Source organism: Oncorhynchus gorbuscha, linkage group LG19, assembly GCF_021184085.1.
Source record: "Oncorhynchus gorbuscha isolate QuinsamMale2020 ecotype Even-year linkage group LG19, OgorEven_v1.0, whole genome shotgun sequence".
Classification (NCBI taxonomy): Eukaryota; Metazoa; Chordata; class Actinopteri; order Salmoniformes; family Salmonidae; genus Oncorhynchus; species Oncorhynchus gorbuscha.
In genome coordinates this window covers 33,549,131-33,563,500 of record NC_060191.1, presented here as the reverse complement: position 1 = coordinate 33,563,500, position 14,370 = coordinate 33,549,131, and the positions used below count along the sequence as shown (strand labels likewise).

The 14,370-nt window shown below is 45.0% G+C and overlaps 1 protein-coding gene across 1 annotated transcript in view; it reads right to left on the bottom strand.

Moving 5' to 3' along the window:
• Positions 1–6,077: 6,077 nt before the first annotated feature.
• The window catches only part of LOC124005958 (E3 ubiquitin-protein ligase CBL-like), a 31,869-nt gene continuing 23,576 nt past the window's right edge, over positions 6,078–14,370 (bottom strand). The window contains 13 exon segments of the mRNA XM_046315605.1: positions 6,078–7,920; positions 8,418–8,624; positions 8,925–9,031; positions 9,399–9,569; positions 9,761–9,855; positions 10,019–10,384; positions 10,680–10,715; positions 10,717–10,773; positions 10,775–10,813; positions 11,502–11,723; positions 11,903–12,034; positions 12,382–12,469; positions 14,004–14,141. Of these exon segments, the coding sequence (XP_046171561.1) occupies positions 7,610–7,920; positions 8,418–8,624; positions 8,925–9,031; positions 9,399–9,569; positions 9,761–9,855; positions 10,019–10,384; positions 10,680–10,715; positions 10,717–10,773; positions 10,775–10,813; positions 11,502–11,723; positions 11,903–12,034; positions 12,382–12,469; positions 14,004–14,141 (1,969 nt within the window). The 3' untranslated portion in view covers positions 6,078–7,609.

Here is a 14,370-nt window from a genome sequence, read left to right as displayed (position 1 = left end):
TAGACAGGCAGATGTTTTAAACCAAAGCTGACGTCGGGGCACTGATGGCAGTTTAGACCTTGGTAGTGAGAAAAGCTGAAGCAGTAAGGCAGCGAGAGAGAGAGGTGGACACTTGCCCAATCCCAAACCGACCCATAGCCCCTATGCACTTCGGGAGGAGTGAGGGAATTCGGTAAATACAATTAGCAGAAAATGCCTCTTTTCCTATCAAAAGGCAAGAGGGAGCAATTACCATATTACTCCTAAAAAAGGGTGCACAGGGGGCTAGGGTTTGATTTTGGATTGGCCAAGTTTCCTCCAAAAGCCCGAGCCAACAGCAAGCCTGGGGCACAATCAGCAGTTATGTATAAAACATGGAAAATGCATTTTTCTGCAACACAGGTGTTGCGACACATGTGAACCAGAGTAGAGGGAGATTGCTGAAGGACTGTGTTCAGCTATGGATAAGTACCGTTAAACTGAGACCTGACGTCTTTATTTACTCTTTTAATAAACAGTATAGCACTGTGCATACTTCCAAAGTGACGAGCATTAAAAAGTTCAATAAACGCCTCGACGGTTGAAGAGAAAAATGGCAGAGGACAGACAGCTCCCTCTTCTGGTAAACAAAAATGGAACAATTCCACATGGGGAAAGGAGTTTGATGTGTAATGTGGTGACGTCGTCCAATAGGCAGAGGAGGCGTATAGGTAAGAACCAATACTGGACTATCTTTAGACCAACGGGCTGAAAACATGCTCTCACGTCAGACAATGCCTCATTCTAGTCATCAGGAGAACATTACTGACACTTCTAAACATATGGCACTGCGCACAAAATTATCCACAAAAGTATACAAAAAACTTTTTGGGGGGGGTATCAAATCTGACATGTACAGGAATGCAAATTGAAATAAAACATAGCAATTCACATATTTTAAATCAGTAACTATACACTTCATTTTTAAAGTGACAGTATCGTAGCACAAATTGGTATAGTATGTAGAAAAAAGGTCCATATGCACTTACAGTGCCTTCAGAACGTATTCACACCCCTTGACTTTTTCCACATTTTGTTGTTGTGCTACAGCTTGAAGTTAAACTGGATACAATGTAGATGTTATGTCACAGACCTACCTACACATAACAGCCCATAACGTCAACGGAAAATATTTTTAAAAATGTTTACAAATTCATTAAAAATGAGAAGTGGTCTTGAGTCAATAAGTATTCAACCCCCCCCTTAGCAAGTCACATAAGTTGCATGGACTGATTCCGTGTGCAATAATAGTGTTTTACATGTTTTCTGAATAACTACCTCATCCCTGTAACCCACACATACAGTTATCTGTAAGGTCCCTCAGTTGAGCAGTGAATTTCAAACACAGACTGAACAACAAAGGCCAGGGAAGTTTTCCAATGCCTTGCAAAGAAGGGCACCTATTGGTATAAAAATCAGACATTGGAATATCCCTTTGAGCTTGGTGAAGTTATTAATTACACTTTGGATGGTGTATCAACCCACCCAGTCATTAGAAAGATACAGGCATCCTCCTAACTCAGTTTTCTGGAGAGGAAGGAAAATGCCCAGGGATTTCAACATGAGACCAATGGTGACTTCAAAACAGTTCCAGGGTTTAACGGTTGTGATAGGATAAAACTGAGGATAGATCAACAACATTGTTGTTACTCCACAATATTAACCCCATTGATAGAATGAAAAGGACACCTGTGCAGAAGAAAAATATTTCAAAAACATACATCCTGTTGTAATACCACAATATATGTGGCAAGAAATTCACTTTTTATCCTGAATACAAAGGGTTATATTTGGAGCAAACCAATACAACATAGCACCAATCCCAATATTTTCAGCATAGTGGTGGCTGGATCATGTTATGGGTATGCTTGTAATCGTTAAGGACTGGGGAGCTTTCCAGGATAAAAATAAATAAAAACGGAATGGAGCTAACCACAAGCAAAAGATGAAAACCTGGTTCTGTCTGCCTACCACCAGACAATATGAGATGAATTCACCTTTCAGCAGGACAAGGCCAAATCTACACTGAAGTTGCTTACCAAGAAGACAGTGAATGTTCACAAGTGGCTGAGTTAGTTTTTACTTAAATCTGCTTGAAAATCTATGGCAAGAGTGGAAAATGGTTGTCTAGCAATGATCAACAACCAATTTGATAGAGCTTGAAGAATATTTTTTTTTAAGAATGTGCAAATATTGTACAATCCAGGAGTGCAACACTCTTACAGACTTAACCAGAAAGACTCACAGCTGTAAATCGCTGCTAAAGGTGATTCTAACACATATTGGCTCAGGGATGTGAATACTTATGCAAATGAGATTTCTGCATTTCATTTACAATATATTTGTAAACATGTTTTCAATTGGTCATTATGTGGTAGTGTGTGTCGATGGGTGAGAAATGTTTATGTCATCCATTTTGTATTCAGGCTGTAACAATATGTGGAATAAGTCTAAGGGTATAAATGCTTTCTGAAGGCACATACGGAAAGTTTTCAGACCCCTTGACTTTTCCCACATTTTGTTACATTACAGACTTATTTTAAAATGAATGAAATAAATTCCTCAAATCAACACTCCGTAATGACAGGGCAAAAACGGGGGGTTTAGAAATGTTTGCTAATGTACTAAAAAAAAAAAAAAACAGAAATACCTTATTTATATAAGTACTCAGACCCTCTGCTATGTGTCTCAAAATTGAGCTCATGTGAATTCTGTTTCCATTGACCATCCTTCAGATGTTTCTACAACTTGATTGGAGTCCAGCTGTGGTAATTTCAATTGTCTGGACATGATTTGGAAAGGCACACACACACATCTATATTTAAGGTCCCACAGTTTACAGTGCATGTCAGAGCAAAAACCAAGCCATGAGGTCAAATTAATTGTCCGTAGAGCTCCGAGACAGGATTGTGTTAAGGCACAGATCTGGTGAAGGGTACCAAAAAATGTCTGCAGCATTGAAGATCCCAAAGAACACAGTGGCTTCCATCATTCTTAAATTAAAGAAGTTTGGAACCACCAAGACGCTTCCTAGAGTTGGCCACCCGGCCAAACTGAGCAACCGGGGGAGAAGGGCCTTGGGCAGGGAGGTGACCAAGAATCTGATGGTCACTCTGACAGAGCTCTAGAGTTCCTCTGTGGAGATGGGAGGAACATCCAGAAGGACAACAATCTCTGCAGCACTCCACCAAGCAGGAATTGATGGTAGAGAGGCCAGACGGAAGCCACTCAGCCAAAAGGCACATGACAGCTGGCTTGGAGTTGCCAAAAGGCACCTAAAGGACTCTCAAACCATTAGAAATAAGATTTTCTGGTCTGATGAAACCAAGATTGAACTCTTTGGCCTAAATGTCAAGCGTCACGTACAGAAGAAACATGGCACCATCCCTACGGTGAAGTATGGTGGGGGCAGCATCATGCTGTGGGAATGTTTTTCAGCGGAAGGGACCGGGAGACTAGTCAGAATTGAGGGAAAGATAAACGGAGGATAGTACAGAGAGATCCTTGATGAAAACCTAATCCAGAGCGCTCAGGACCTCAGCCAAGGTTCATCTTCCAACCAGACAATGACCTTAAGTACACAGCCAAGACAACGCAGGAGTGGCTTCGGGACAAGTCTCTGAATGTCCCTGAGTTGCCTAGCGAGAGCCCAGACAAGAACATCTCTGGAGAGACCTGAAAATAGCTGTGCAGCGATGCTCCCCATCCAACCTGACTGAGCTTGAGAAGGTCTGCAGAGAAAAATGTGAGAAACTCCCCAAATACAGGTTTGCCAAGCTTGTAGCTTCATACCAAAGAAGACAATCGCTGTCAAAGGTGCTTCAACAAGTACTGAGTAAAGGGTCTGAATACTTATGTAAATGTAATGTTTTTTTTTTAAATTATACATTTGCAAAAATGCATTATGGGGTATTGCGTATAGATTGATGAGAAAAAAACAACATTTACACCATTTTAGAATAAGGCTGTAAAAAAAGTGGAAAAGTCAAGGTGTTTGAATACTTTCCGAATGCACTGTACATGTTCATACCTAGACAAGAATCAGTACAGTAATTAATATTAAAGGAAAAGCAATTCCGTTCTGAAACCTCACAAACCCTTTATTTATTTTTGTAATTTTAATCCTCTTTCCCCCCCAATTTTGTGATTAAGAACTTGTCTCATCGCTGCAACTCCTCATCTGGCTCGGGAGAGGCGATAGCAGAGAAATGCATCCTCCGAAACATGACCCCCAAACCACGCTTCTTAACACCTGCTCGCTTAACTCAGAAGCCAGCTGCACCAATGTGTCGGAGGAAACACAGTTCAACTGGCGATCGTCGTCAGCCTGCAGACACACAGCCCACCACAAGGAGTCACTAGAGCACGATGAGCCAAGTAAAGCCCCACCGATCAAACTCCTTCCCTAACCCGGATGGCGCGGGCCAATTGTGCACCACCCTATGGGACTCGGTAATGGGAGCAAACCCCAGGCTGTAGTGACGTCGCAACACGGCAATGCAGTGCCTTAGACTGCTGTCACTCGGGAGGCGAAACCACACAATCCCTATTGAACATGGTGCACTCAAAAGTTACATCAACGTTTCGCTCAAGGCAACTAGGAACAGAAGAAAAATAAACTAAGGACACCACAAACCTCGTCCAGTCTGGAGACTGAGATACAGTTGAGAAGCTAGCCTATAAGATGATTCTACAGCCCATTGCGACAATCCCATTAACAGAGCCTCTCCACCTTTAGGGGTGAAGTCAATGTACCCCAATAGTACCCGTCTTGGAGATAAAATTATAGGAATTTGAGCCAGTGCAATTTCTACATTTAACCAACAATGTAAGAGAAGTCAGCACAAGATGATGTGCAAGTTATGATGACAATTAGTTATAGGTTACTTTTGTCAATTCGTGTGGACTTTCGCATATTCATCGGTGTGGTCTCCCTAAAAATAGAAGTTTCTGGATTGCATTCAAACTCTGAAGGTCCTATAACCACTGAATCGGAACACTCAAAAGTTAATGAAGACCTATCATGTAGTCATACAGGAACATGGTGCACCTACTGTATTTAATGAGTGTATTCGTTAGGAAGTTAGTTTAACAATGTGTTGTCAACTCATTGAGTCAAGACGAGTCAGAACAGTCCATGTGAAAAGTCACTTGTCTGGTTAGTGTACATATGGTATTCCTGAGTTACAGATCTGATTGCAAAATTCCAGAAATGTTACCACAATTCCCAGGTTTTCCTGGAATCAGGAAGTAATAACAGGGAGGGGAATCCTAAAACTTGGCAATTCTCCAACCAGGATTTTGGGGAAACCTCTCCGTGAAAACAGAGAACAAAATTTCCACATTCCCAACTGGTCCACAAACCCTGCTGTTACGTTGACCCAAACAACAGATGTAATATCTCTGTAGGAAAAATAAAGTAAAACACTCTTTATAACCCTGTCAATGTGTGACCGGAAAGGTTTACAAAAATAAATAAGAGTTATATAGAATGTGCAACTTTCTGTCCACTTTGGGGGGGGGGCGACTCATCAACATTTTGGGTGTGCGTCTCAACATGTCCTTGTTCCCTAAGCTACTGGGCTTTTTGCAGCTGTGCAATTAAGACAATCCTTAATAACAAAGCTTGCACAACACCCAATTTCATCTGGATTAGATGTACTCCCCTGAGTTATGGCACTGTTCCGTTTCTTCAATCACATGGTTCGTTCTGCCGGTGCTACCACTTCGGTCAATGCGATTTATGATGTCATCATAATTCCCCTAAAGGCTATCCAGTCTTTAAAGATAAGAAAACAACTGAATTCAGCTTGAATTGCACAACCCAAGCTGCTTGCATTTTCAAGTATGCTACATCACCAAATAAAGAACACAAATTAGATACTGTCACTTTAAAAAAAAGAGGTTAAACAACAATATTCACAAATGTACATTTAAGGCTTAATAGTATAGCAATAACAATAGTAGCAGCAGTAAAGCACTTCTGAATTAATAATAACAATAATGATCATAATAATAATATATTATTAAAGTAAATCGATGACATGTTTTTTTTTTTCTTTCACAAAGCTGAACAGCTTCGGTGTACGTCTCGGACGAAGCTCTCCTCATGTCGGAGCTGTGTTCAACACATCATCAAATCTTGGCCCAGTACTGGGCCTTTAATAGAATCCGTCAATACTTTTTTGCCCACCGTTAGATTTAAGTACACTTTGCCCCTCCCATTCAGACGATTGGTAGAAAGAAGGATGTTTAGAAAGAGCACAACATTTATGGAAGTACGACCAACCCACATTCATTTTGCACAGGGATAGAAGAGGGATTGGGACATGGGCCAATCGGGACCTCCCAGATGGCTTCGATTGATTAGATCTGACAGAATGGGAGTGGGAGTGAGAGAGAGAACCCCCTCTTCCACTGCGCTAACATAGACATCCAAGTCATCCGAAGTTGGTATCACACATTTGTGTGGCTTAACAGCAGAGCCAGGATTGCCTCTAAAAACCGTCTTAGTGAAAAAACTAAACACAGGCTTCCCAGTCCCAGTTTGGTCATCGAAATCACTGATGAGGCGATTAGATGTAGGAAATAAAGCTACCCACAGTAGAAAATGATGCATATAGCTAATAACACAGTCAAAGCAGCTTTGCTTTTCACCGGGCTTAAATCAAATTGTCAACCGTGAACTTGGTCAGCCATCACATGTCCCTACCCTAGTAGCCAAGTCAATGGCCAAACACACCTAACACACATCCCAGACAAAGACACATGCCCTATGGGTTTAACCTTTCCCTTAGCTGTAGATCACTTGAAAGCGCACACACACACAAACCACACACTGGGCTACAACCTTAGCTGGAGATGACAGTCCAGACCTCTAACACTAACATTATGCTACTTTGAGGCAACACACAAACACTAATTTCCCCCAGAAAGTACCGAAGCAATATCATTAAAAAGGCCACATTTGACATGTTGCCAAATGTTTAGGAAACGCCTGCTTCTAAATGCTAAACCAAGTCTGTCTTTCTCCTCAAAGTGAGGGCTGGGGACTATAGAAGGGTGCTCTCACGCTCAGAGCGGCTTCAAAGAACCACCATCTTTGTCCTCTGCAATCTATCCTTAACATGAACGACATGAAGAAAAAAAAGACCTTCGAAGCGGAACTCATTGGAAATATATATGTATACATTATACACATTTAATATATATTTTGTTATATATTAAATTCTTATATAAACACACGTACATGTTTTTTTTTGTTGCGAGGTGTCGATTACATTTCGGTAGAGGCCTCAGAAGGATGCGAAAACGACTGAGAATGACCGCCGAAGCTTCGGTTGCATGATGAGCCATCAGCATCACCACATAGGATATGGAGAGTGGCCCTGCAGCACATTACAAAAGGCGTCCAGACTCTCTTGAGAAATCACGTGGAGTGCAGGGCTCGGAGTCACACACAGTTAGCATCGAGCTAGCTTTGAGAGGGCGCCGGACAGGAGACTGCAGGGGCTCCGGTTAGCACTGAAGCGCTAGTACTGCAGGCAATGGGCTTTGGGCTGAGCTGGGCAGGGCTGGAGCAGAGGAGGTACTATGTAAGAATGTGTGCCGTGGAGGGAATGGAGACAAACTCGCGCAGGATATTTTTGGCCATTTCCATATTGTTCTGTGCAATCATCAGGGCTTTCTGGATGTCCTGGTAGGTATAGCCTTGGCTCATGAGATGCTCAATCTCACTGGTGATCTGGGGGTTGGCTACTACTCCACCTCCTTCTCCCGACCCTCCTCCGCCTCCTCCAGTGCCTAATCCAGGAGGTATGGGGCTGCGCCGGCGCTCTGAGTTGAAGCGGCGGGGGAGGGGCTTGGGCGGCCGCTCTGGGGCGTCACTGGACTCCGAGAAGGCTACAAGAACAGGAAGGAAAATAGAACAGCATTCGCATCACAAACCACAGAACAACAAGCAGCAGCCACATTACAATTCAGTTATCCTGCCCAAATCTCGCAATTCACAATCCTAAATCTTGAAGACTTAAATACAGGAATAATACCCAGGGGTGGTCAACCATTCGAGATGCACTGGGCCAGGAGTTTTTCCTCAACCCGTGACGGAAAAACTCTGGGCTCTAGTAACAGCCTATATCTTACAATTGCAGATAAGAATTGGCTATTTATTTAGCTCAAACCTGGTGCACCGTTTGTTGTACATGTCTTTATCAAATAAAGTACCTAGGGTCCAGTGTTGCCTGGTCAGATGAGGTCAGAAGAAACTCTCCGCCCTACAAATTAACTATAAGGGTCTGAAACACACGGCTCTGAAGCCACATGCGGCTCGAACTACCCCCCTTTGAAACTCCTGACCCTACAAATTAACTATATCACTGGATTTGTGGGGGCCTTACAGGCAGACGCTCCGGGCTCGCTGTCCATGACAAGACGGCTGGTGGCGGCCCCCAGCTCGGAGAGGGTGCGTCGGGCCATGGGCAACGCTGGTTTGGGGATGTCGTAGCCGTTCTCCTCCTCTACCTCCTCGGGAAGCTCCCGGACCGGGCAGGGGATCTCCCAGATGGGACCATTGGTACTGGCCATGGGGGGCAGCTCAGAGCAATCTGGGGAAGGGAGGGATTCAGTCAGGTCAGAAGGGTGAAATGAAACAATGGCATTTTAATCTCCTCAAATCAAAGGGAATTTAATAGAATGGGATAGAATAGAATAGAGTGGGCTAGAACGGTGGGGTAAAATGAGAAGAGAGGTGGAGTGCTGAACTAGCAAAGATGGGGTATACTACATGCGTGTTCATAATAAGCAGAAGCAGATTGCGTTTAGGACAGAGTGGTCAAAAGTAATTCACTATGTAGTGAATAGGGTGCCATTTGGGACACAGCCATAGTTTTGTGATAGGGCAGTACCCGAGTCTCTGGCCATGTGAAGCAGGGAGGCTGTGAGGGCCTGGGCCTGGATGTTATACATGGCTTCATACATTTGAGGTCCTTCATCCAGGTCCTTCAGCATGGGCCTATCAAACACAGGTAGGGGAGGGAGGCTAAGAGGACATGTCAACATATGCCTAGATTTTATATATATATATATATATATATATATATATATATATACACACACAATTGATTACACGTCAATAGCAGAAACCCAAGTTTAAAAAAAAAATATATATATATATATATATATATATATATTTTAAATATTTTTATTTTTAACTTGGGTTTCTGCTATTGACGTGTAATCAATTGTCAGAATAAGAAAATACATTACTGAAGATGTACACAGTACACCTACAATATCATCACAGTTATCAAAGAACGTACAGTGAAACTTTTCAATGAAGCGTTTCTCAATGAGTGGGTCTTATAGCAGATGGTGCTTACCATGAGTTAAGAGAGCTGGGCTGGGGGGGTTTGGGGGCTGGGGCCTCTGTCACCACAAGGGGGGTTGCCATGGGGGCCAGGACGGGCCGAGAGGTGGGGATCATGTAGTCTGACTCCTCGTCACTCTCGTAGGTCTCCCCCCCAGCCACAGGCTTCAGATCTGGATGGGGTCTGACAACGCAGGGAGTGAGAGGGGGACACTTAATATAAACAGATTGGGATTCTGGGACCTGATCGGGGAAAACTCTAGGTTCGGAGTATACCTATACCTCAGGTAAAGTCACTCAGCCAGGAAAATCTCCTGGGCCTTATACATCATATAGCACATTCACACAGCAGGGAGAGGAGTGTGTGTACTGTACCTTGTTGCCAGAGCATAGATGGCATTGGCCGAGACCGAAGGCCTCACTTTGGGGTTGTCATACTCCTGACTGCCAGACGCCGTGCCTCCAAAACTCTGGGGAGGAACAGAGAAGACGCCGCTCAAGTTCCATTTCTGTAAATACTCACTTGTGATCCTCACACAGTCACGTGCAACTGTACACACTCTTGGTATAGATGAAATCCATGTCTGTGAAACTACATTTAACCAACTGCTCTAACGGAAGCTAGTATTATACCTGGGCTCCCTTCACCAGCTGATGGTCCAGACTGAGCGAGCTGTTGTTCCGCTGTCCGTCTGTGCATCCGTCTAGGGCTGACGGTAGGGCCAGGGGGAGGGAGTGTCTGTTGGAGAGCTGCCTGTCTCCCACACCGGGCGGCTGTCCGGGGGCCTTGGGCACCGGCCTGGGGTTCCAGTCGGCCAGGTTGCGGTTGGGCGGGGCCGGGGGGAGCTTGGGCTCCCCCAGGGGGGTGCAGGGTAGTGGCCGTCTGCCGAGCCACCCGTCAGGCCCGGCAGAGAGAGGTCTGTCTGGTGGAGGAGGAGGGGGCAGATTCCTCAGGGCTGGGGGCAGGGGGAGAGGCTTGTCCTTGTGGTGGGAGGACGCCTACAGGCAAGGATGGCACAATTACAGACCATGAGGACTGAATCAATTTCATCTGTTTTCATTGGAAGTAGCAGCCTAGCTGTCATCAACAGCTGTCATGCCCAAAACACTTATTTTTAACAAAGTTTGAGGATTTTGGTCTGTGCTATACAAAACATAAATTACTGCCACTTATTTTAATTTCTATTCAACCTCCACTGCGGTCCAACAGTGGCTAAATAGGCCAGACTCTCCGCACACATTTCTATTGGCGACATTCCCATCCGTTAGACTGTGAATTGCGCAGAGAGCTTGCCTTGGACGTGGTCCCTGGGCTGGATGCTCCTGGGGGGGTTGGGCGGTCGGTGTTGCAGGAGGTCGAGGCGGGGGGGCACGGGGGGGCAGGGAGGACTGGGGCGCCAGGGACATGGGCGAAGGGGGCCGCTCCACCTGCAACATCACACGACAGCTCAGGGAGAGTTCTGGGAACTTGTCACTGCACACTTCCTCTTCAATACCAAAGAAAACAATTCCCAATCACATCAAAGCTGTGTGATCTCACTCTCAGAGTACTCGTCTATTCAAGCTTACTCCACGGGCGGAGTTTTGACGTGTTACAAAGAGACACCTGAAAGATGCCGTCTCACAAGAGGAGAAAAATAAAGACCCGGCACATCAAATACCTGGAAGAAGCAAAGCTAACCCGGAAGCTTAGAAGTCAAAGATGAAAGCGATGTGATCTTACACTCTGAAGGTGCGGGAAAGAGAGAGGAAGAGTTCCTCAGAAGAGTTCAGTTTAGAGCAGGGGTGCACATTTATAGTCCACAAGGATTACAGTAGATTATGTGCCCAACTTTCAGTAGGTAAACTTTGAGAAAGAAACTTATTATTTGTGACAGAATTTATCTGAACGTTCCACAATGTTGTACCTTGCTGAACGTGGCCCAGGGAGAGGAAGAGTAATGTAAAGTTGTCCCTGGACACTTATCTTGGGTCAGTTTTCGCATTTCCCCCACTAAAATGTTAAGAATAGGGGAGGGGAAGCTGATCCTAGACCTGTACCTAGGGGAAATTTCACCAAGGAGCTACAGTAAGGAAGAAGAGTGCTCCATATCAGATTTAGCTAGACCATGCTCACCTTGGAACAGGCCAGCTTGCTCATCATGAGGTGGGGGTCTTCCAGCCGGTCGTCGTCGTCATCGTCGTAGCTGGGCGACGGGGCACCCTCCGCCCCAAAAATACCCCTGCAGCTCCCGTAGGAGCCCCCTATGGGGTCCTTGGGGTCAAAGGGGTCAACCACGATGGGCTCCGTGCCCTTGATCTCACACCGGCAGAATGGGCAGCCCTGACCCTCCGACTCCTGAAGGAGAAGAAAATAATCGAGAGAGGGTGAGAGGGGGATTAGGAACATTCATGCCTACATGAGAATGCACATGCATGCACCCACATATACACTTCCCGCCCACTGACCCACACATCCACCAACCCGCCCTACACCCCCCTTACCCAGCAGTGTGAAAGAGACTAGGGGTACATTACCTGCCAGGCGGTGAGACAGGAGGTACACATGAGGTGACCGCAGGGCTCGATCTTAACGTCCTTGTCGTTCTCCGCACAGATCTTACACAGCTGGAAGGTGGAGCCCATCTCACAGTACAGCTCATATTGCTCCTGAGGACACACACACACACAGAGATGCATAGTCAGCCATGGGATTTCAGCAGACCTCCCAGAGCGTAGGATAGCATGTACATTAAACACAAACGGAGCAGATTAAAAGCATCCGTAGTTTAGTTTGTTTCTTATATTGCAACTAAAAAGGAGCCAGGGTCGTGTTCAGTAGGGTACACCACAGCAAAAACATTTTAAAACAGAAAATAAATCAGAATTTCCTACTGGACAAGTTTAAATAGTACCCGTTTTCACTCAGTTTCAAACCGTTTCCTCTACAGAGCAGGACCCAAGATTCAGGAAGTGCAGTATGTAAGGTTATGAATGTGAGAGAGAGAGAGACCTACCTGTGTGACTTTGATATGGTCTTGTGGCGAGGGCTCACACAGTCCTGTGAGGTCTGGGTTCTGGGAGCGTCCGTCGGGGAACAGGTAGCTGGGTAGATGAGATGGTCACTCACAAGGGGAAACCAACACGCATACAGTACCAGTCAGAAGTTTGGAAACCTACTCTTTCAAGGTTTAAAAAAAAAAAATGTTTATTTTATTATTACTATTTTCTACATCGTAGAATAACAGTGATGACATCAAAACTATGAAATAACACATATGGAATAATGTAGTAACCAAAAAAAGGTGTTAAATATTTTAGATTATTCAAAGTAGCCAGACTTTGCCCTGATGACAGTTTTGCACAACTCTTGGCATTCTCTCAGAGGTAGGTGTGTCCAAACTTTTGACTGGTACTGTATGTTGTCTCAAATGACACCCTATTCCCGATATAAAGTACACTACTATTGACTAAAGCCACACAGGGCTGCCACAAGGGTTTAAAAACATGGCACTGGCCTCCCGGATGGAGCAGTGGTCTAAGGCTGTGCCACCAACGATCCTGGGTTCAAGCCCAGGCTCAGTCGCAGCCGGCCGCGACCCGGGAGGTCCACGCGCAATTGGCCCAGCGTCGTCCAGGTTAGGGAGGGTTTGGCCGGCAGGGATATCCTTGTCTCATTGCGCACTAACGACTCCTGTGGCGGGCCGGGCGCAGTGCACGCTGACCAGGTCGCCAGGTGTACTATGGTGTTTCCTCCGGCTTCCGGGTTGGATGTGCATTGTGTCAAGAAGCAATGCGGCTTGGTTGGGTTTCGGGGGACGCTTGGCTCTCGACCTTCGCCTCTCCTGAGTCCGTACGGGAGTTGCAGCGATGAGACAAGACTAACTACTACTAAATAATAATAAATAAAATAATTATAAACATAGCACCATATATATAGGGTGTAATTTGAGTCGCAGCTGTATGTTTTTGACTACGTCTTTCGCGTAACCTTGAGGCCTAAATGATACTTTACATAGTGGCTTTATAGAACACATGTATGAGGCTCTTTGCAAAGCAAATCACATGTAGCCTACAACCTTTCACAGACTAATTCAGCATTTGATTACAGGTTGGAAGATTCTTACCACAGCGTTTATAAAACAAAAACAGAAGTTTGAACACTGGCATACTCTACTAACCCCAACAGTACACATTTTTTTGTTTAAACCCCCGGACAAAACAACTCATTCAACTGTTGATTATTAGTTGACAAGTAGAATCAGGTGTGCTTGTCCGGGGCTACAGCAGAAAGGTGTACTGTTGGGGGTACTCGAGGACCAGAGATTGGATCCAATGCTGTAGGAGACACCATTATAGCCACTATCCACCCAAACCACTGACTGCACATTGCAAATCAAACTCTCCTGCTGCTTATGAAAACAGAAGGGGACATGGAGTCGTGGCCGATGCAACATGAGACATGTTGCAAGGACTTTGAGATGTAAAATGATCCCCATTGTTTATAGAAAAATCAGCTCGAGTTGAGACTGGAAAGAGCGACAGAGACGAGAGAAAGAGAGACGAGAGAGAAAGATACAGTTAGAGAGACCGAGACAGGAAGGCAGACGCACAGAGAAAGAGAGGTTGGTGAACTCACAATCCTTCCCGGAAGCCGTCGATGAGGGCCTGGAAGAGGGGCTTGTTGTGGGGGATGGTCTGCAGGATGTTCCCATCTGCAGTGACGTAGCCAATGGCCCACTGGCCCAGTCGCGTGCAGCTCAGCCTGAAGATGTAGCTGTGACACACACAAACAAAGGACTAATGACAATAGGGAAAACACCCCCCCAAAAAAATTCCCAATCCCTAAGCAAACTCCTGGTGAGCTTCTCTGTCCTGAGTTCAATACCAAAGGATATATTTTCATTAACAAGCCTTTTATAAAGCAATTGCAGGCATTACAAACTTTTATAAACAATATACTGTACATGCCTATAAATTGTATTGCTTATAGTGTGAGTGTGCAC